Consider the following 20,768-nt stretch of genomic DNA (forward strand, 5'->3'; position numbering starts at 1 on the left):
CAGCGCGCCTGGCATACAGGGGGTGCTCCTGAAATGCCCAATGAAAGGCTGACGGAACAAGAGAGGTCGGCCACCACTCCATCCCGATGGCCCTTCCCGTCCTGCCAGGGTCCTGCAGGGTGGACTCCATCTCGGCAGAGGGCATCCCAGACCCCTCACCAACCCCGGAAGCCGGGCTGTCTGCCATGGGAAGACTACACTTCCCAGCGATCCCAGGGAAAAGCGAAAACCCTTTGGCTTTGACAGCCGCTGCCACAAGTCTTTCCGTCTCCCCGGGCTGCCTGGGAGCTGGGAGCGGGATTATGGTGGCCTGAGCTGCAAACGCAGCTGTAGGAGCCCGGAGCCCCTGACCCTTCCCCTGCTGCCGCCCCGCCGGGAGGACCAGGAAAGCAGCCTCCGACCTGCCATGCCCGCCCCGCCCAGCCCCCCGGGGGGCCCGAGCCGGCCTCTCCCGGACCTCTGTTGAGGTTGGACCGCTGGCCAGATGTAGCCAGGCTCCGGATCCGTCTTCTCCCCTCCTGTCTCTCTGTGGATCTCTCCTGTCCGCTCCTCACAGCCTGGAGCCAGGGCTGGCCGAGGGGCCTGCAGGCGCTGGAGCCCTGATGTCTCACCGTTCGCTCTCCTGAGAAGCCACCTCCAGCACCCAGAGTTGGGGTCAGGCCACAGGGACGGTCACAGGCTGGAGTGAGCCCAGAGCGCCCCAAGGCCAGGGCCCACCATGGCCCAAGCGCTGCCCTGGCTCCTGCTGTGGATGGGCTCTGGGGTGCTGCCTGCCCACGGCTCCCAGCCTGGCATCCGGCTGCCCCTGCGAAGCGGGCTGGGGGGCGCCCCCCTGGGGCTGCGGCTGCCCCGGGAGACCGACGAGGAGCCCAGCCGGAGGGGCAGCTTTGTGGAGATGGTGGACAACCTGAGGGGCAAGTCCGGTCAGGGCTACTACGTGGAGATGACCGTGGGCAGCCCCCCACAGACGGTAAGCTTGCCGGGCCAGCCCTACCCTCCCTCCTGCACGAGCCGAGGGGAGACAGGCTGGGGGTGCAGCATGCTGGCTCCTGTTAAAATGGGCTGCACGGTGCGGGCTGGAGGGACCCTCCCCCAAACCTGTCCTCTGGGATCATACTGGCAGCAGTCAGCCCCAAAGCCCCCCTTCCCACTTCCCTTCCCCTCACAGGCTTCTGTCTGCCCTCCCCTCTCTCTCTGTCTTACACACACACATGGCTCAGGAAGGATTTGGGGCAAGAGAAACTTGTCAGTGGGGGGAGCCTGACCTGGAGAAGAGTCCAAACCACAGGGGTGCTGTGAACAGGTGTCAGCCCAGACCGAGCTTGAGTCTCCCAACCCCACTGCTCTGGATCTTGGTCACCCAATCTTGGCATCTGGGGTTCTGACCATTGGTTCCCAGCATCTTGAGGACCAAGGAATCCTGGCATGAGTTGGACTGGCCCTTTTCTCCCCGTGTCTGAGCTGCCACAGGACAGCGAAGTAAGGTTTCCGAGTTCCTTGTGACCTCCAGAAGCCCCGGGCTGACCCTTGCCTTCCCCTGCCCCTACTTTCTCCCCAGCTTTGCATCCTGCACTCCAGTCCCTCCCCTATCTGATGCCTCCCAAGTACTGGCCAGAGGGAACTGAACTGAGTCTGGGGAAAGGACAGATCACACACTGCATAGAGCAGAGGAGCCAGAGCCCCCTTCTAAGCATGAGACTCCCTCCACGAGCTGATAGGTGCTCAGGGGTGGGGGATGGCAGCGATGGAGAAAACACTGCCTGCCAGCTCCCCCCATCCTTCCTGACAATCCTCCAAGGTACACTCAAGGTGGCTGGTTGGAGGTTTCACCCTCTGTACCTCTGGCCGGGTAGGAGTGTGCCATGAGCAGCCCTCCGTGGGGTGCCGTGGTTGCCCTCTGTGAGCATTTGCCTCCTCTGTGGTTGAGCCCGGGCACGGGTGGCAGGATGGCTGTGTGTGCTGGTGAGTGTCACCTTGAATCTGAGCCTGTACATCTCTGAGCCACCCCCCTCCCCCTGATCTGTGTCTGGGAGGCTTGTCCTTGGGAGGGTCTGTGAAGGTGGGAGTGTGTCTATGGTGTCTATGGGCAGAGGGAACCACCACACTTCCTGGACTTCTAAACAGCTCTCACACCAGATCTAGGGGGAAAACAAGCCTCCGCTTCCCAATTACCTGATGGAAGCAAGCCTTCTGAGGTCCATGCCACCCAGGCCTACCTCCCACCTCTCAGCTGATCCAAGGCTCTGGTCTTCCCCACTTACTCCTCCTCTTGCCTATGTACTGTAAACAGTCTTGAATCAGTGTAAGGACAGAGCCTGAATCCAGGCCTCTAGCAGCCTGAGCCAGCAGGATGCCAGCTGTTGTCGGAGAAGGAGGCTGTGTGGACCTGGTTCCTAGTCCCGTTTCTGCTACTGATGCACCATGCAAATTGTGCAGAGACCCTGTGACATGGACACAGAACGAGGCTCTGGGACAAACAAGGGCTTTGGGGTCAGAGAGACCAGGAATTCCAGCTCCACAACCCACAGCTTTCCCTTTTCCCAGCTGTGTGTCCTTGGGAAAATTATATAACCTCTCTGAGGCTGTTGCCGTGTCTTTAAAAATGGGTGAAATGAGATCTCCTTTGGAAGGTGATTGTGAGGATTAAGGAGACTAGGCAGGTGAAAGCACCTAGAACAATGCACCTGGACACACACTTGTCCTCCAGTAAATGTGAAATCACTTTCTCCTAACTTGTCTGGCCACTCCTGCCTCTTCTGTGCTCTACAAGGAAGCATAAAAACCTGGGTGTTCTGAGCCTCCATGTTTTACACGTAAAACATGTAAATGGGGGATCCCATTACTGTACTTCCCTGGACCCCTGAGATATGTACATCCCCCAGCCCAGAAACTGGTAGAGAGTAATTGCCCAATAAATGTCAGTTCCTTCCCGCTCCTTCCTAGGAGAAGGGAAAAGTGGGCTTCAAGTTCAGCACCAGTCCAGGAAGCCGGTGGCAGGGAGACCCCAGTTAGAGCCACCCTATGAGTTGGCTTACGGCTCCATACCTGAGCCAACGCCAGCCAGTCTGTGCTCTGTGGTGACTTGATTCTGCCCCCCGCAGTCTGCGAGAAGGATGCCCTTTCTCCCGACCCAGGGGGGTTGTTACTTACTTATTTTTGGCTGAGTTGGGTCTTTGCTGCTGCACGCGGGCTTTTCTCTAGTTGCGGTGAGCAGGGGCTACTCTTCTTTGTGGTGCGCGGGCTTCTCATTGCGGTGGCTTCTCTTGTTGCAGAGCATGGGCTCTAGGCGCACAGGCTTCAGTAGTTGTGGCTCGCGGGCTCTAGAGCGCAGGCTCAGTAGTTGTGGTGCACGGGCTTAGTTGCTTCACGGCATGTGGGATCTTCCCGGACCAGGGCTCGAACCCACGTCCCCTGCATTGGCAGGTGGATTTGTAACCACTGCGCCACCAGGGAAGTCCTATAAAAGTTTAAAATATATTCTACATAGACTATTTTGTTCTTTACAGTAATTCCTGCAGTATATAAAAAGGTCTTACCATTTGCAGCTTCTAGCAGAAGAAATGGGGACTGAAAGATTAAATAATTGGCAGGTCAGTAAGCTGAGACCGTGTCTCACCCTTGACCTCCCTACTCTTCCATACCACCTATTTGAGAAGAAGAGAGAGTTTATCAGAGATCCCACCTCCATTCTCCTGACACCAACTCACGTCTTCCTTACTACACTTAGGAGCACGTGTCACTGTTTTTGTGTTTGTTTCCCTCGTAAAACACCAAGCTCTTGAGGACAATGTCTTTTTTAATTAATAAATTTTTGTAGTGTTTCATTTCTCTTTGGCTAATATCTATGACAGTGCCAGGCTCAGAACAGGCGCCTAAAAAGTGTTGAGCAAATGAATAAATAAAGTGTAAGACCTTTAAATAGAACTGTTGATGGGCTACTGTAAGTACAGAACTGGAGATCTTGGAGAAAGCATTTTCATTCTCTGCTTAAGTGAAAGGATATCATCTCATTATAACGGTACAAGCATCACCAGCCAAACACAGGCCAATCATTTAATTGTTAGGATTGAAATCTGGTGATGGTCAATTTTCGGTTCAACAAATATTTATTGAGCACCTACTTACAAAAGAGAAGAATACGTCATAGTCTCAGCCCTTGGAGCGCTCACGATTTGGTGTGAGACACAGACATGTAAACGCCTAAATATCACACAAGACCAAGTACATTTGGTACAAATAGAAGAACAGTGAGTCTTGGAAGTATAAAGAAAGAAGCAGCTACTTTTGACAGAGTGTTAGGAAAGGCTTGCTAGAAAAGGTAGCATTTGAATATGGCCTAGAAAGATGAGAAAGCTTTGCTATTTGGAGAGTGGGGAGAAAAAACTTCGTAAAGAGAGACGTGAAGTACGCTAAGAAGCTGGAAGCTGTGATAGGGATGCTGTGAGGCTGAGTGGGCGCTGGGTTTCATTCTGGGGGCAGCAGAGAAACGGTCTAGTGAATTTTGGTTTTAGGAAAACTACTCCAGGGTGCAGGATAACTTGGATGTTCTAGAGTCCGAGACAAGGATTTCAATTAGGACACATGGGCCTGAAGGAAGATATAAAAGAGGAGAAGTCTTCAGAGAGCCAGCATTCACCTGTCAGGTCAACCAGGTGTCCCCTGTCCCTGGTGGGTGAGAGGGAAGAGAAGAAGTCTCCCTCCTTTGAACTTCTCTGACTGTGTTTGCAACAGGATACACAGCAAAAGGAGCAAGCTTTTAAAGCACAATATAGTTTACCAAACTTCCATGTTTATTACTCTGCTTTAATTAAAAAGGGCAAAGTATTAGCATGTCTGTTTTGGGCAGGAGGAAACTGAGTCTCAGAGGGATTAAGTGGTTTGCCCAAAATTACACAGCTAGGGAAGAACAGAGCTAGGGTTCAAATCCTGGTCTTTGGATTCCAAGTCCAAATACTTGGTTCTTTCCAGCATTCCATAGTCTGGGACATGTTGGTTGAGTTTGAGATGCCAGTGGACAATTCCTGTGGATGTATCCAGCAACCAGCTGAGAATGGGGATCTGGAAGCCAAGAGACAAGTTGGGACTGGACAGGCAGACTCAGGGGTCACCTGTAGAGAGGTGCTTGTGGAAGCCAAGTTAGCAAATGAACTTGTTTGAGAGAATGGAGAGAGAAGAGGAAAATGATTAGGGAAAGAATATCAGATGTAGACGAGGGATCAAGGGAGCAAAAGAAAATGATCAGAGAAGTAAAAAACTGTGAGGATTCAGGATCTCAAAACCCATGAAGATGCCAAGTGGTTTTCCTGACCCCCTCCCTAGAATGGTTTTCAAACTGAGATCTGTGGGGGTCTGTAAAGGGACCTCAAGGGTGAGGGAGAGGTTAAGAGAAAGGTAAGAGGCAAGACTGTATCTTCCACCTTTCCCCTCACCAAGCCCTCCCCTGTCCCACCTGCCCCCAAATCTCCCAGAATAGGTCAGCTTTTGTTGTATTTATACAGTGGAATTCCAGGTTTGTTTGATTGATTGATTGAGTTCTGGTACTTAAAAGGTCGAAAACCTTTGAACTCAAAGAATCACCTTCCAAGTTAGATGACCCTGAAGCCCAGCCCCAGTCAAGAGAGTTTTGGCCTCAGGCTCTGGGAGGCAACCTATAGACTGGGGTTGGGCTTCGGCTGCACGTAGGCCTCTGCTGGGACTCTTAGGCTGTCCTTTCACACCTATCTCCTGCTCTTCCTCCCCAGGTCTGGAAAGAAAGAATTCAGCTGGGAGTGGGAGAGGCACTGAGAAAACCGTGCCCCCTCACTAAGGTAGATGGTCAAGAGCCCTTCTTGGGTATCTCCATTAAAGAGCTAAGCAGAAATTTTGGTTGAAAATCCAGGAAGAGAAACATCTCTCAGGGAAGCCCTCCTACCTGCCAACTAACTTTTCTCTCTGCTGGGAGCCCTCTCGCTTGAGGGGCCTGGGCAGTGGGGAGTTCTGGAAAGGAAACACCATTTTCCTGGTCCTAGAGCTGCCCTGAGCTTCCCCTGGCAGGATGGGCCCAGTGGCTACCCTGTCTCCTGGCCACTGTACAGGCTGGATGTCTCCTTGGTTGGCCTCTCAGGTTTGGTGAACCCCACCAATTTTTCGACTCCAGTGCCTGTGGAGTTTTCACCAAATAGCACAAGGCATGAACCCTGGCATCTCCCAATGGCTCAAGCAAACAGACCCATGTGCTGAGCACAACCGGGTGCCATGGAGGAAAGTGGGCTTATGCCAGAGATCAGCTTCATTCTCACCTGAGGACAGACTCAGAGACTATTACAGCCCCTGTAACCTGTGGATGGGACAAGGTTAGACAACAGGAACTGTCTGACAATGAAAAGCAGGTAGCAGTGGCTGTGCTACCCTCCAAGCAGGATTTCCCAGATGGGTTCTGTGGAGGCTGAAGGTGCTAAAGAGACGCCTCGAGAGCCACCACAGGGAGGGGATGGAGACAAAGAAATAAAAGCTCTCCCTAAAGCAGGGCATCTCTCCTTTTTTTCTTTGGTACACTGGGATCCTGAATGAGATTGCAAAAGGGTTCTGCTGCTTGAAAAATAAGTTTGAAAACCATTGTCTTAGATCTTTTCTTTAAGAACAGACAGGTAAGTTTTTTGACCATTCGCATCGTCATCTCATTTGAATGGAAAGCACTGATAGATATTAGCTGAGCTGGGTTTGAGCCTGGGGGAAATGGAGCATCCCGTCTAAAGGGGGAAGGCTGCCCTAGATAAGGTTTGGGATGACCCAGCCACCTTGGGATTCCTTTTAAAAAAAACAGCCCAAGATGGGGTGAGTGGCACCAGGGAGCCTGCTTGCTCCCAGGTATTGATTGCCAGCTTCAGCCTGGAGAGCGAAGTGGAAGCAGAGGATATGTCTGAGAAAGGAGTCCATTTCCATTGGGTCAGCTGATTTGGTCAAGGTGGGAGGAGCCTGGATGGGACCCAGTTGCCGGACTCAGTTCGAGGCAGGAGCTGTGTGCTGCGCTGGCTCTCAGCCAGGACCAGCTGCTGACTAGAGGTTCCTCATGTCCTTCCTTGCCCCCATCTCTCAGCCTCGGGCAAGCTCAGGTCTGGGAATGTCCACTTAGGGAAGCAGATGAAGCTAACTCAGAGGACTCCAGGAGCAGCGAGTCCTGAAATCACTCCGACTGCTCTAAGAACCTGGGTGGCTACTCAGTTTCGTGGGTACATGATGATTGCCATCATCACCATACACAGTACCCGATTGAAAATCACCCCTGCAAGGACCCTGGGGCTGAGAACTAATGGCAAGACTCTAGAGTCACAGAGACCTGCAGCAAATGAGGCAATTACAGTTAAAAACAATTGTTACGGAGCACCTACTGAGGGCTAGGTAAGAATTAGATAATAAACACGGAAATGTGCTCCCTACCCTGTGGAACTCATAGTGTGTAGGACAGACAGACATTGGATTTGAAAACCATGTCTGATAAATGGTTTGATAAATGGTTTCAAGTTGGATGAAAGGGTAGACAAAGAAGCACAGTTGCTCTTGAGGGCCTACGAGAGGAGGAACCTAATCTGGGCGGGGCCATCAGGGCAGGACCTTTGGGAGAAAGAATGTTTAAACCACGACTTGAAAATTGAACAGAAGTTAGATGGAACGGGGAGAGGACATTTCAAGAAAAGGAAACGGCATATGCAGAGGTGACAGATCGTTGTGCTACTGAGAAACGATGGTGAGAGAGGGGAAAAGTGATAAGAGATGGTATTTGGAGTTGACCGATGGGTGGGTAGGTGCCCCAAAGTCAAGGATCTCAGGATTTAATTCAGGTAGTTTTGTAGCAGTTATCTGATGCAGTGTGTAACAAACTAAAACGAGAGCCATCGCCTCTCAGGATTCTGTGGGCTGGCTGTGACTCTACACATCTTACCTGGGCCCCTCGTGGGGCTACATTCAGCTGGCGGGTCAGCTGGGGGCCGGACCATGCCGCGCCTGCTGGACCTCTTTCTCCGTGAAGTCTTTCATCCTCAAGGAGGCAAGACTGAGCCTCCTCACCTACAAGCTCAGGGCCGCATTCCAAGAGGCCAGTCTCCCCAGTGCAGGAGCACTTAACAAGCCTCTGCTTTCCTCCTTTGCTGATGTCCCATTGGTCAAAGCAAGTCACATGGCCAAGCCCAGCGTCAATGTCAGAGGGGATCACACCAGGGCGTGGATACAGGGCGTCTGATTCATTAGTGTAACAATCTACCATGTATTTCCTTTCCCAATGAGAGAGAATGAGAGAGACAGGAGGGTCAAGGAGATGAAAGAGAAGACTTGGGGCTTGGTCAGAGCCAAGGGGCTCTTGTCCTAGCTTTGTGGCTTATGTGTAAGAGGGGTTAAGTTCTTATTTACCCTTGGTCTCAGTTTCCTCCTCTGTGAAATGGAAGAAAGGCTCCTACATCTCAGCTTCAGCTGAAAGGCTTATACTACGAGAATATAAGGGCTCTTCCCCCGTAAACTCTGAGGCCCACACAGAAGATAACAGACTTTCCTTTAGCAGGAGGAATTAAAGCCCCCTCCCAGGGACTTCCCAGCGGTCCAGCAGTTAAGGCTCCGAGCTTCCAATGTAGGGGCACAGGTTCGATCCCTGGTCGAGGAACTAAGATCCCACATGCTGCATGGTGACGCACGGCAGGAAAAAAAAAAAAAAGCCCTTTCCCAGAGGTGTGTGAAAGTGGTAAGACCCTAGCATAGGCTGCCAAGAAAGGTTGTGGATCTTAATAACTAGAGATCTTTCGGAACTGGAACAAGCTCCCATATCTCCAGGCCAATGGACAGATGACTCCTGAAGGCTCTTTTCACCCAGAAGAATCTAAGTAACTCCCATCTGCTAGTGAGAGCTGGGGCCAAGACAGGTGGGATTTGTGACAAAGAGCTTACTCTGGACTCAGCAGCTCCACATCTGTCTCATTGCCCAAGATCTATTGCTGCAGACTCCTCCAGGGGAGGCTTGCCTGCAGGATGGAATGGGCAAGTGTGCCTTTCCCTGTGGGGCTTGTTAGCACTTCCCATGAAGCTGCAATCCCTCAGAGGCCCCCAGGGGCATATTTGTTTGTTAAGTGATTGGCACTGACCTAGCCCTGACTCCATGCTGCGGTCCTCTGGGCATCTAAAGGCGAGCTCTACAGGGACTTCTGAGTTGGCCTGGCCCCAAGGGATAGGGAAGAAGTAAGATGGCTCCAGGACTCCGGGCTGCCTGTATCAAACCAGGGGGCCTGGTGAGAGGAAGGCAGGTCTGAGCTAGAGCCACACCTATAACCTAAAAACACCCATAGTTTGGGGGCCACTGAGAGATCCCTCCCTCACCCCGAAAATAGGGTAGATTAGCTCTTTCTCCTTTTTCCTTTAAGCATTCATTAATTCAAGAAATACTTATTGCCAGCCACTGTGATACCCAGTAGGGAGACAATGGGGATTTTTAAAAAAATTAGATACAAGGGGAGATGAGATTCAGTATGACATTATAGTGGCAAGTCCTACAGAAGCATTTTAATCAGAGAATATGACCTGGTCTTTCTCCCTTAGGAAGTCCCTTTTTTTATTTTGGCTGCGTTGGGTCTTCATTGATGCACGCAGCTTCTCTTGCTGCACGCGGGCTTTCTCTAGTTGCAGCGAGCAGGGGCTACTCTTCGTTGCGGCGTGCGGGCTTCTCATTGCGGTGGCTTCTCTTGCTGTGGAGCATGGGCTCTAGGTGTGCAGGCTTCAGTAGTTATGGCACACGGGCTCAGTAGTTGTGGCTCGTGAGCTCTAGAGCGCAGATTCAGCAGTTGTGGTGCACAGGCTTAGTTGCTCCACGTCATGTGGGATCTTCTCGGACCAGGGATCGAATCCGTGTCCCCTGCGTTACCAGGTGGATTCTTAACCACTGCGCCACCAGGGAGGTCCCTAGGAAGTCCCTTTTGAGCTCAGACTGAAGGATGATAGGAGATGAGTAGACAAAACTGCAAGTGGAAAGGAGGATAATCCAGGCAGAGTGAATGACCAACAGCCTTTGCGGGAGGGACCATGGCTGATTGGAGGCCCTGAAATGAGGCCAGTGTGGCTGGTGGGCAGGCTTGGGGGAGTATGGGACAAGCTAGGCTGGCTATGTAGGCGGGGCTGGACCACGAAGGGCCCTATAGGAAATGTTAAAGCTTTAAGTCTTTATTATAATAGCAAAGGAAAGCCATTGACACGGGAGGGTAACGCGGTCACATCTGCGCTTTGAAAAGATCATTCTAGCCACAGTGCAGAAACAGGTTGGAGAGGTCAACAGTGGATGTACCAAGATCAGTTGAAAAGCTATTGTGATATTCCAGGATGAGATGATGATAGCTTGGCCAGGAGTGGCAAAGGAGGTGGCAAGAAATGAATACATTCGGAGACTTTTTTTTTTTTTTTTTTTTTTTTTGCGGTACACGGGCCTCTCACTGCTGTGGCCTCTCCCGCTGCGGGGCACAGGCTCCGGACGTGCAGGCCCAGTGGCCATGGCCCACGGGCGCAGCCGCTCCGCGGCATGTGGGATCCCCCCGGACCGGGGCACGAACCCGTGTCCCCTGCATCGGCAGGCGGACTCCCAACCACTGCGCCACCAAGGAAGCCCCATTCGGAGACTTTTAAGAAGGTTAATTGGACAGGACTCGTTGATGCCTTGGATGGAGATGTGAAGAAGAGGAAGGTGTTTGGATGTCTCTGAAGTTGCTGACTTATGGAACAGATGGATGGTGACTAATGTAGGAAACTGTGAAGAAAAAACAGATGGGCAGGACCAGGTAAGGTCAGCCATGGACATCCCGAATTCCGGGTGTCTTTGAGGCAGTTCAAAGGGGAGGAAGGGGCTAGAGCTGAAAGCTCAGGAGGTATAAGGACACAGGTGGTAATTGTAGCCGCTGCCATGGATGAGATGGCCTAAGGGCAGAGTAGAGCAGGAGGGGAAGAGGACCAATGCCCAGGCCTTGAGAAGTGAGCCTGCAAAGTAGACAGAAGATCCTATCAGAGAGGTAGGAGGAAAGCACGGGATAGGGTGACAGGGAAGAGTGTTTCAAGGAGGGAGGGGTCGGCAGCGTTGAATGCTCCAGAGAGGTCAAGGAAGATGAGGATTGATTTGAAAACTGTCTTTTGTATTTGGTGACACAAAATCATTGGTAACTGTAGTAAGGGCTGTTTTATAGTGGAGGGAGGGATAGAGGCGAAACTCAGTTTGAGAATGGGTTGAGGAATGAGTAGGAGGTGAAGAAATGAAGACAGCTTGGCAGAGAACTTTGGTTGTGAAGGGAGAGGAGAGAGAGGGTAGCTGGAGGCGGATGTGTGATTAAGGATTTTTTTTTTTTTAAATGAAGAGACAAGCATTTGTAAATGCCAACAGGAAGAATCCAGATTTGGGGGTGGGGGGCGTGGCATGAGGGGTGGATCCTCCTTAGGCAGGAGGAGGGATTGTGGAAAGGCAGGATGGACGGGGCATGTGGGAATGATCTTGTGGGAGATGGGGGGAGGGGTCATCTGACGGCCCCCCGCTGGGTGAAATTAGAGGGGAGGGCGCCTGCTAAGGTTGGGCGCACGCAAACCCTCCTCCTTCAGGCTGCCCATGGGGCTCATGATAGAAATGTTGGAAGGACAGGACCAAAATCACTTCTCTCGGAAGCAGGATCACAGTGCAAAGGGCAAACAGACAGAAGGACATTTGCTCAGGAGGAAGAGGCAACTGTTTATTTTGGTTTCCCTTTTCTGTGTGCGTGGAGGCTGGAGAGGGGGCAGCAGAGAGAGCAGTGGTGGCTTGAATTCCTGGTATTGGGGCTGGGGGTTTAAAGAGAGGGCAATGGGAGGGGAGGGGTCATTCCTCCCCGGGCTTGACCCCCTTGGGGGCAGAGTGGGGAGAACTTCCTCAGGTGAGGAGAAAGGCTGGAACTGGAAGGGCACCAGGGATGATGGGCCCCCGGGCTGGGGGGGTGAGTGGCCTGCAGAGAGGGCTCCTCCCGTACAGGACAGAGAGGAGTGGGGAGGAGGGGGCCTGGACCAGCCGAGCCGAGCCCCCAGATAAAGCCCCATTCCAGTGTCAAAGGTGGTTGGATTCTCCTAGAGCCGGCCAGGTACACACACTCCAGGTGGTCCCCCCTACAACCACCCGCACCAGCGCTGTGGAGGAGACCCTCTTTCTTTGGGGTCCAGTGATAGCAGGGCCGCCTGTAAGCCTGAGGCCAGCCGTGGCGCGGAGACCAGAGTCCTGGCAGGTGGGAGAGCGGGTTCTGGGGAGTGGGTGGGTGAAGAAGCCTTTTTAATCATTAACCTGGCTGATTGAAATCTGAACTGCTGTGCCTCTAGCTCTATTGATTCTCTGAAAGCACAGCATCTGGGGCCAGTGGCTGCTTAGAGACCAGGGAGAGGGACACCAGGGAGAGGTAGGGGCAGAGGGGCGGGGAGGGAAATGGGAGGCAGGCCAGGAGTGGGGGCTGGGAAGGAGGGAGGAGGCAGGGTCAGAGAGCTAGGGGACAGTGGCCATGGGGAGGCCAGGAAGCCTGAGCGGCCGCTGGGGAAGGTGCGGTCAGCAGACCTACCAGGGACCACTGAGAGCAGGAAGGAGCCGGAGGATCCGGCAGAGGGGACGAAACACAGTGACCTGCCCTATGTGACAAGGTCAGAGCCTGCAGCAAGGCCAAGGTCAGCTGACTTCACTGCACTGAGGAGAGGTGATGCAGAAATGGAGGGCCCTGAGGTCAGAGGAGAAGCTGAGGTGAAGGACACACAAGTGGGCAAGAGAGGATTCACTTGGACTTCCCTGGTGGCACAGTGGTTAAGAATCCGCCTGCCAATGCAGGGGACACGGGTTCGAGCCCTGGTCCGGGAAGATCTCACATGCCGCGGAGCAACTAAGGCCGTGCGCCACAACTGCTGAGCCTGCTCTCTTAATAGCCCGTGAGCCACAGCTACTGAAGCCCCTGCACCTAGAGCCCATGCTCCGCAATAAAAAAAACCCACCGCAGTAAGAAGCCTGCACACCGCAATGAAGAGTAGCCCCCACTCGCCGCAGCTAGAGAAAGCCCACACACAGCAACGAAGACCCAACATAGCCAAAAATAAATTTAAAAAATAAATTTATTAAAAAAAGAAAGAGAGAGGATTCACTTTATAGATTACTGTGTTTTTGAGGACAGGGGCCTTTCCTTTTTGCCTGTGAGGATATGGGAGGCATCAAAAAAACGGCTGACTGGCTGAGGAGGGGTCAGGCCATCTCAGGAGGAAGGAGGACAAAGTAGAAGAGACGTAGAAGGAGCTGCACAGTAGGGACAGCAAGATAACACCTGTCCATCTTCAATGAGCCAAAACCAGGGCCCCGAGGAGATGGCTTTTCACCAGGACCTCATACAGGGCTCCTGGCTATAGTCCCACTATTTCTGACCTATGAGACAGAAGGGGGCCCTTCATGGGGAGCCACATTCTGGCAGCCAGGGTCAGAAACACGTGGGCCCCAACATGCCATTGTGGTCCCCACAGCGCCCCTGGTCAGTGCCAGCTCCTAGAATAGCTCGTCTCTGAGCTGGAGGGGGATGAGCCAGGCTCCCTGCCGGTGATGTGCTTCCCAGGAGAACCAGAGAGGAGGGGAAGGGGTAAGCTCTGCAGACAGACTGGGCCAGTACAGAGTGAGGAAGGGCATCTGCAGGTAGACAGAAATAGGAATGGAAACACACACACACACACACACACACATACACACACACACCAGTTATATGGCTCTGATGACACAGAAAATGTTCCAATTCTGCAGAGAAGACAAAAGCAGACACAAGGTTTCTGAGGCCATGCTGAGGGCGTCACAGGACCCCATGTTCTGACTGTGGTCATGGTACTAGCAGGGCCAGCCTGTCCAGTCCTGCATCTGGAAGCTTCACCCTGGACACTCCAAAGGAAGACCACATAGCCGGGGGATGGGGAGGGTACAGGACAATGAAGGGAGTGAGTCCAGGCCTCCTGTCCTAGCATCTTTCTCTCCCTTTTCTTTGACAGCTCAACATCCTGGTGGACACAGGCAGCAGTAACTTCGCAGTTGGGGCCGCCCCCCACCCTTTCTTGCACCGCTACTACCAGAGGCAGCTGTGAGTGTGGGGAGAGGAAGGGGAAAGGCTCTTCCCAAGGATCCAGGGCAAAGGAGGGTCGGGGGAGGGCTGCAGGGAGAAGGACCAGCTCCACAGAGCCTTTCTTCCTGCTGGGGAGGAGGGAGGGAAAAGAAGGCAACAGTGACCAGAAGAGAAGAGTGGAGGGGCTGGAGGGTTGAGGAGGTAAACTATGGGAAGGGTAAGTTGAGGGGCAGCCAGGAAGTGCTTCAGTTCCGAGATAGGGCAGCTTCCTGGGGGAGGGAAAGCAGGAAGGAGAGCAGCCCCAAAGTTCCCAGTGCAGTCTCAAGGTCCCCTTCTCTCTGAATTGGGAGGCCTGGGGACTCCAACCCACACCCCTCAGTGGCTCTGGTTTTCTGACACCACCACCTAAGTGTAGGCTGAGCAGGCTGCAGTGACAGCTCCCTTCGCTGTGTCCTGGCCTGGGGGCTACTCTCGGTGGCTTTGCACAGTTCAAGGAAGGGAAGGAAGAGCCTTCCACGGCCCCACTGCCTGGCCTGATACCAGGGACTGAAAGTGAAATGCTTCCCTGCCTCCCGGGAGTTCCAGCAGCTGGACTTAGCTAACAGGTGGGAGGGAGGGTGGAAGTGGGTTTTTAAGGTAACAGAGGCAGTGAGGGATGATCTGGGAGCCCCTTTAACAGAAAAGCAGGAAGTGGCGAGAGGCCATCTAATGTCTGAGGCGTACGTGTGTGTGAAAACATGTGAGTCGAGACTGACACCCCATTCTTGGATTTCTAGGCAAATGCCAAAGGCGCCTTCTTAGGTCCCTTGCCCTTTAACTTCCCTATCTAAAGAAAGCAGTCAGGGAAGGGGGCATGGCCAGGGTCCGTGAAAGGGAATTCATTCCAGCTCCTTGCCTGTGTCCCATCACTGCCCCCATCATACACACCAGCCCTGGTCAGAGGCGTGATTCCACACAGGTGGGGGTGACACACGGTGATAAGCGTGTTTCATCCGAGTGGTGCGTCTTGCCTGCTCGCCCTGCTGAGGTGCTCGTGCAAACTCCTTCCTTGGAAGAATTTGCTGAAGAAGTTCCATGCTCACCTGCTTGGTACTTTCTCTACCACTCAGATGGTACCACTGGGTCCCAAGGCAGCAAGAGTCAATGGCTCCTTTTCTTTAAGAGCGTGATAAGGTCAGGGGGCGGGGGGTGGGAGATGCCCGCTAGCTGTCCCTTCAGCAGCAGCAGTCACAATACACAAAGCCTAGACTTGTTCTTCCAGGGCCTGAGCTCCAGATCTAGGAATACGAGCTATGGACACAGGAGAGCGAGCGCCAGAGACAGCTCCCCACGTCTGTCTGCAAGGTCACTTATTCTGTTCCCGGTGAAGGATCTACGGATGTTCTCTTGAGCAGCCTGACAGCATCTCGTCTTATGTAGATGACCGAGATGAGATTCAGCGTCCAGGAGTAGGTTAGATGCTGGCTCCATGTACCAGCTGTGGTTATGCACCCAACAGATCTCTGCCTGCTTTGCACAGGTCCAGTACATACCGGGACCTCCGGAAGGGCGTGTATGTGCCCTACACCCAGGGCAAGTGGGAAGGGGAGCTGGGCACCGACCTGGTGAGCATCCCCCACGGCCCCAATGTCACCGTTCGTGCCAACATCGCTGCCATCACTGAATCAGACAAGTTCTTCATCAATGGCTCCAACTGGGAGGGCATCCTGGGGCTGGCCTACGCTGAGATCGCCAGGGTGAGAGAACAAGGGCTAGCCCTAGACACTCTGCCTGAACGTTGCACACTGCATGCTACACAGGGACGGAGTTACGGGAGAGAAGGGGAGGGAACTGAATAAGGGAGGGAAACAAATCAGTTTAAAGAATTACTTTACAGGCGGATAGGGTGGCAGTCTGAATTTCATCCCTACAGAGGGCAGAACTATGGTGACAGGTAGAGGAACAGGCTATCTTTTCTATTGACGCTAAGATCTTTAAGAATAAGAGAGGCCCCCGTAACTCTGAAACAGGTTAAGCAGATGGGGATCAACGATCCTACAGATCTTTCCTGTTTGCATTGCCAGTGTGTCTTGCTGTCCCTCTCTCCACCAAATCTCAGTACCTCAGGATGGTCTTTCCCAAGGAACATCCCCCAAGTTTTGCTTTTGCCCTCCCATTCCTCTTTCCATTAGGGCCCTCTGTGCGAGGATTCACTCCTTGTCTCTCTCTGTCACAGCCTGACGACTCCCTGGAGCCATTCTTTGACTCGTTGGTAAAGCAGACCCACGTGCCCAATCTCTTCTCCCTGCAGCTCTGTGGTGCTGGCTTCCCCCTCAACCAGTCGGAGGTGCTGGCCTCAGTTGGAGGGAGCATGGTGAGTAGGCCCTAGGAGAGGGGAGGCCCGGGCACTAGGCAGAGACGTGAGCACCTGCTGCCTCCCTACCCTCTGAGGCCACACCACAGCCTCGGGCTCCACTACTGAGAATCAAGAGAAACCTCTTCATGTTCCCCACCTCCATTTTTCTTTTTCTACCCTTTTCTTCCTTGCATTATTCCAGAAAGGACTTGAGGCTCCTATGGTAAACTTGGAAAGGATGACAGATGATTAGGAAAATTTCAAAGGAAATGAAAATAAGGCCTCTCAAGTGAAGACTATTCAGTCTGATGATGAGAAGGCGGAGATGTAAGGAGTTTAAAAGTCTATTTATTAATTCATTTAGGACAACGGGTGAACTCTATCGCCAACAAGCAGAGAAAATAAAACTTACAACAGAAGCAAATTATCATTCACTCAACATTTATTACGCCAGTTGAGGTTTAAATAACTTTATATCAAGGGCTGTGTGATTCTGAAACAATTAAAAATCCTGGAAAGCCTTTTCCCCTGAACACATCCTTAACACATTTAAGAAAGTATCAGTCGCTTTAGGGCGTGGCTTGATTAGAAGCAGGAAGATGAGAAAGGTGATGTGCAGAGCGCCTTGCCACCCCAGAAATGACTGATCCTATGCTTGCCCTCTGGGTGACTCGTTGTCCTTCTGTGTTGGCACACGGGTACTGGCTCTTTTGCTCCCTAGATCATCGGGGGTATCGACCACTCGCTGTACATGGGCAGCCTCTGGTACACACCCATCCGGCGGGAATGGTATTACGAGGTGATCATTGTGCGGGTGGAGATCAATGGACAGGATCTGAAAATGGACTGCAAGGAGGTAATAAAACCTGGGGGAGGCAGGGAGAGGTAAGGGGGAGGCAACATCGCGTGAGGCCAGACCCCGAGTTATGAGGCTGGGAGGATGAGGTTGAGGTGCAGGACCTGCAGGAGGGTTGGGTTTCTAGCTCTGCTCTAGCTATGTGTCCTCAGGCAAGTTACTATTTTGTGTTTCAGTTTCCTCACCTGCAAAACAGAAGTAAAAACAGCTTTTCCAAAGACGGTGGTGAAAATAGAGGAAGTGAATAAAGTGTTTATCCCAGTGCTTGACACACAGCAAGACCCAATAATGGCAGTTAAACTATTTGGGTGTTCCTTACCTAGATTCTTCATGTATGTTAAATTAGAACAGATACAAACGTATTATGAAAAGTTAAAAGCATTATACAAGGTATTTTTATTTTCAAGATTTAGAGAATGTCTACCCACCCAAGATAATAAGAGTTAACATTTACTGAATGCTTCCTATGTGCAGGGCGCAATTCTAAGCGCTTCAAATATATTAATTTATTTAACGCTTATAATAACTCTCTGAGGTAGGTACTATTATTATCCTCATTTTACAGATGAGGAAACTGAGGCACAGATGTTAAGTAACTTGCCCAAGGAGATCCACCTAAGAAGTGGCAAAGCCAGGATGCCAACCCAGGAAGGACCCCAAGCAGTCAGCCTCACCCCTCCAATTCTGGCCAAAGCCTGGCATCAAGAAGGCTTTTGATGTTCTAACCCTCTCTTCTCCCTCTTAGTACAACTATGACAAGAGCATCGTTGACAGTGGCACCACCAACCTTCGTTTGCCCAAGAAAGTGTTTGAAGCTGCTGTCAAATCCATCAAGGCAGCCTCCTCGGTCAGTGGGACTAAGGACAGGGGTACAAGAGATGACAGAGTGTCACAGGAAGTCTGTGAGAGGCACGTGCCTCCACAAGAGCCAAGATGTCTACCCTTAGATCCCTCTACTTAGGTCTCTTAAACAACGGTTCTCTGCTATGGGCCTCAGCTTGCTCAGCACACAGTCCCCCAGCCCAAAGTTTTGGCCTTACTCTCTTGCTCTCTTCCTCTAATCCTTGGGTTTCGGCTGACCTTTCCCCAGTTTGGATACTTCATGGAAGAGCAAGTAAAGGGCCCAGTAAGTGTTATCTGAAAATGGGAGAGGCGAGATGGTGAAAGAGGCCATTTCCTCATCTTTATCCTTTTCCCATCAACACAGACGGAGAAGTTCCCAGACGGTTTCTGGCTCGGGGAGCAGCTGGTGTGCTGGCAAGCAGGCACCACCCCTTGGAACATTTTCCCGGTCATCTCACTCTACCTAATGGGTGAGGTCACCAATCAGTCCTTCCGAATCACCATCCTTCCACAGGTATGTCCCTGGCCTGAATCAGTGGGATCCCAGGACGAGAACAAAGGATATATTGAGAAAGAGTGAGCAGGCATGGCTTCCTAGAACTTGGAAGACAAAAATAGATGAGGATCCAGTGGTAAAGGGCTCTGGGAAAAAACAGCCTCTCGGAGCTCAGGGCTGGCAAAGGGAAGGGCAGCCTAAGGGCATCGATACCAAGAAGGCAGAGATGGGGTGAAGGGTGGAGGGAGACATACTCTCACTCTTTGATTGCTTATCCTTAGCAATACCTGCGGCCAGTGGAAGATGTGGCCACGTCCCAAGACGACTGTTACAAGTTCGCCATCTCACAGTCATCCACGGGCACTGTCATGGGAGCCGTTATCATGGAGGGCTTCTACGTTGTCTTTGATCGGGCCCGGAAACGAATTGGCTTTGCTGTCAGTGCTTGCCATGGTGAGAGCGCCAGGAACGAGGGTGTGGGGTCAGTCTATCCCCGTTCTCCCTGTCCAGTGGTGAGGGTACCCGGGCCCCTGTCAGTCTGGGAGGGAGTAACAGTTGCCTCAAGCCAGAGTCCACGTATTATGTAAAAGCTAGTGTCGGTGCTTGTGCTTTTTTTTTTTTTTGCGGTTCGCGGGCCTCTCACTGTTGTGGCCTCTCCCATTGCGGAGCACAGGCTCCGGACGCGCAGGCTCAGCGGCCATGGCTCACGGGCCCAGCCGCTCCGCGGCATGTGGGATCTTCCCGGACCGGGGCACGGACCCACATCCCCTGCATCGGCAGGCGGACTCTCAACCACTACACCACCAGGGAAGCCCCGGTGCTTGTGCTTTTTTTGTATCGCCTGGCATGCTGACCCCTGCCTGGACTGGCAACCTCTGTTGGAGACCCAGAACAGCAAGAGCTGCCTCGGCACCTTGGGAAGCTCTAGATCCAAGGGTGGCAGGCTGGGCCTATCGTGACCCTGTCAGCTGCCGTATGCCGAGCTTGAATGCTACTGGCAGGGTCTTGCAACTGAATTTCAGCAGGAGCAGGTGAGTTTACTAGGTATATGTAGGGGCTGGCTTTTTGGTCAACTTAGAATGACTGACTTTTAGGGCCCTGTCCTATTGGACAGGTAGACAGGAAAGGGTTGTTTTCCCCAATGACCTGGGAGGAGAGCCATGCCTCCACCTAGCAACGGCTTTCTGTCCTGCTCCTAAGTATCTCCCAGGAGGGAGATTCTACGGCCTCCTCAAGGGCCGGTTTCAAGGCCTGTCCCGGGAAGTTCTTTTGGGTGTGTAATCCAAACTGCTCTGTGACTCACATCTGCCCTTTCTCCAGTGCACGATGAGTTCAGGACAGCAGCGGTAGAAGGTCCTTTTGTCACCCTGGACATGGAAGACTGTGGCTACAACATCCCACAGACAGATGAATCGACCCTCATGACCATAGCCTATGTCATGGCTGCCATCTGTGCCCTCTTCATGCTGCCCCTCTGCCTCATGGTGTGTCAGTGGCGCTGCCTCCGCTGCCTGCGCCATCAGCACGATGACTTTGCTGATGACATCTCCCTGCTGAAGTGAGGAGGCCCACGGGCAGAAGAGAGAGATCCCCCTGGACCACATCTGGTGGTTCGCTCTGGTCACAAGGAGAAGACACAGATGGCACCTGTGGCCAGAGCACCTCAAGACCCTCACCCACCCACAAATGCCTCTGCCTTGACAGAAAAGGAAAAGCTGGCAAGGTGGGTTGCAGGGACTGCACCTGTAGGAACCAGGAGAGGGAAGAAAGAAGTGCTCTGATGGCGGGAATACCCTTGGTCACCTCAAACTTGAGTTGGGAAATTCTGCTGCTTGAAACTTCAGCCCTGAACCTTTGTCCACATCCCTTTAGATTCTCCAACACAAAGTATTCTTCTTTTCTTAGTTCCAGAAGTAAGGTGACCCCAGTGTGTGTCTCTGCAGTACCCTAGCAGAGAAAGGGCCAATCTTGTTTCCCTGCTGGCCACAGTCAGCGGGAACGGACGCACCGTTTGCTGTCTGCTTTAGAGATAGGGACTGTATAGACAAGCCTATAACATTGGTGCAAAGACTGCCTCTTGAATTAAAAAATAATTTAAAAATAATTTGTACAAATAATTTGTACAAATGGGGGTGGCTGGACGAGCAGAAGGAGAGGGAG

General features: G+C 52.5%; 1 protein-coding gene across 1 annotated transcript; it reads left to right on the top strand.

Moving 5' to 3' along the window:
- Positions 1-205: 205 nt before the first annotated feature.
- Positions 206-20,722, top strand: BACE1 (beta-secretase 1). The gene is made up of 9 exons (XM_032639010.1): positions 206-970; positions 14,008-14,096; positions 15,598-15,814; positions 16,294-16,431; positions 17,135-17,269; positions 18,015-18,116; positions 18,477-18,626; positions 18,890-19,061; positions 19,929-20,722. Exons 1-9 carry the CDS (start codon positions 719-721, stop codon positions 20,168-20,170), a joined length of 1,497 nt encoding a protein of 498 aa, XP_032494901.1. The 5' UTR covers positions 206-718; the 3' UTR covers positions 20,171-20,722.
- Positions 20,723-20,768: the final 46 nt, after the last annotated feature.

The sequence above is a fragment of the Phocoena sinus genome, chromosome 8 (genome assembly GCF_008692025.1).
Source record: "Phocoena sinus isolate mPhoSin1 chromosome 8, mPhoSin1.pri, whole genome shotgun sequence".
In the NCBI taxonomy this organism is placed as follows: Eukaryota; Metazoa; Chordata; class Mammalia; order Artiodactyla; family Phocoenidae; genus Phocoena; species Phocoena sinus.

Excerpts from the sequence above, each read along its gene's own strand:
- BACE1 (XM_032639010.1), top strand. The coding sequence starts at position 719 with ATGGCCCAAGCGCTGCCCTGGCTCCTGCTGTGGATGGGCTCTGGGGTG. Across the intron at positions 17,270-18,014 it reads TGAAAATGGACTGCAAGGAG|TACAACTATGACAAGAGCAT; the intron begins GTAATAAAACCT and ends TCTCCCTCTTAG. Across the intron at positions 18,117-18,476 it reads CCATCAAGGCAGCCTCCTCG|ACGGAGAAGTTCCCAGACGG; the intron begins GTCAGTGGGACT and ends CCATCAACACAG.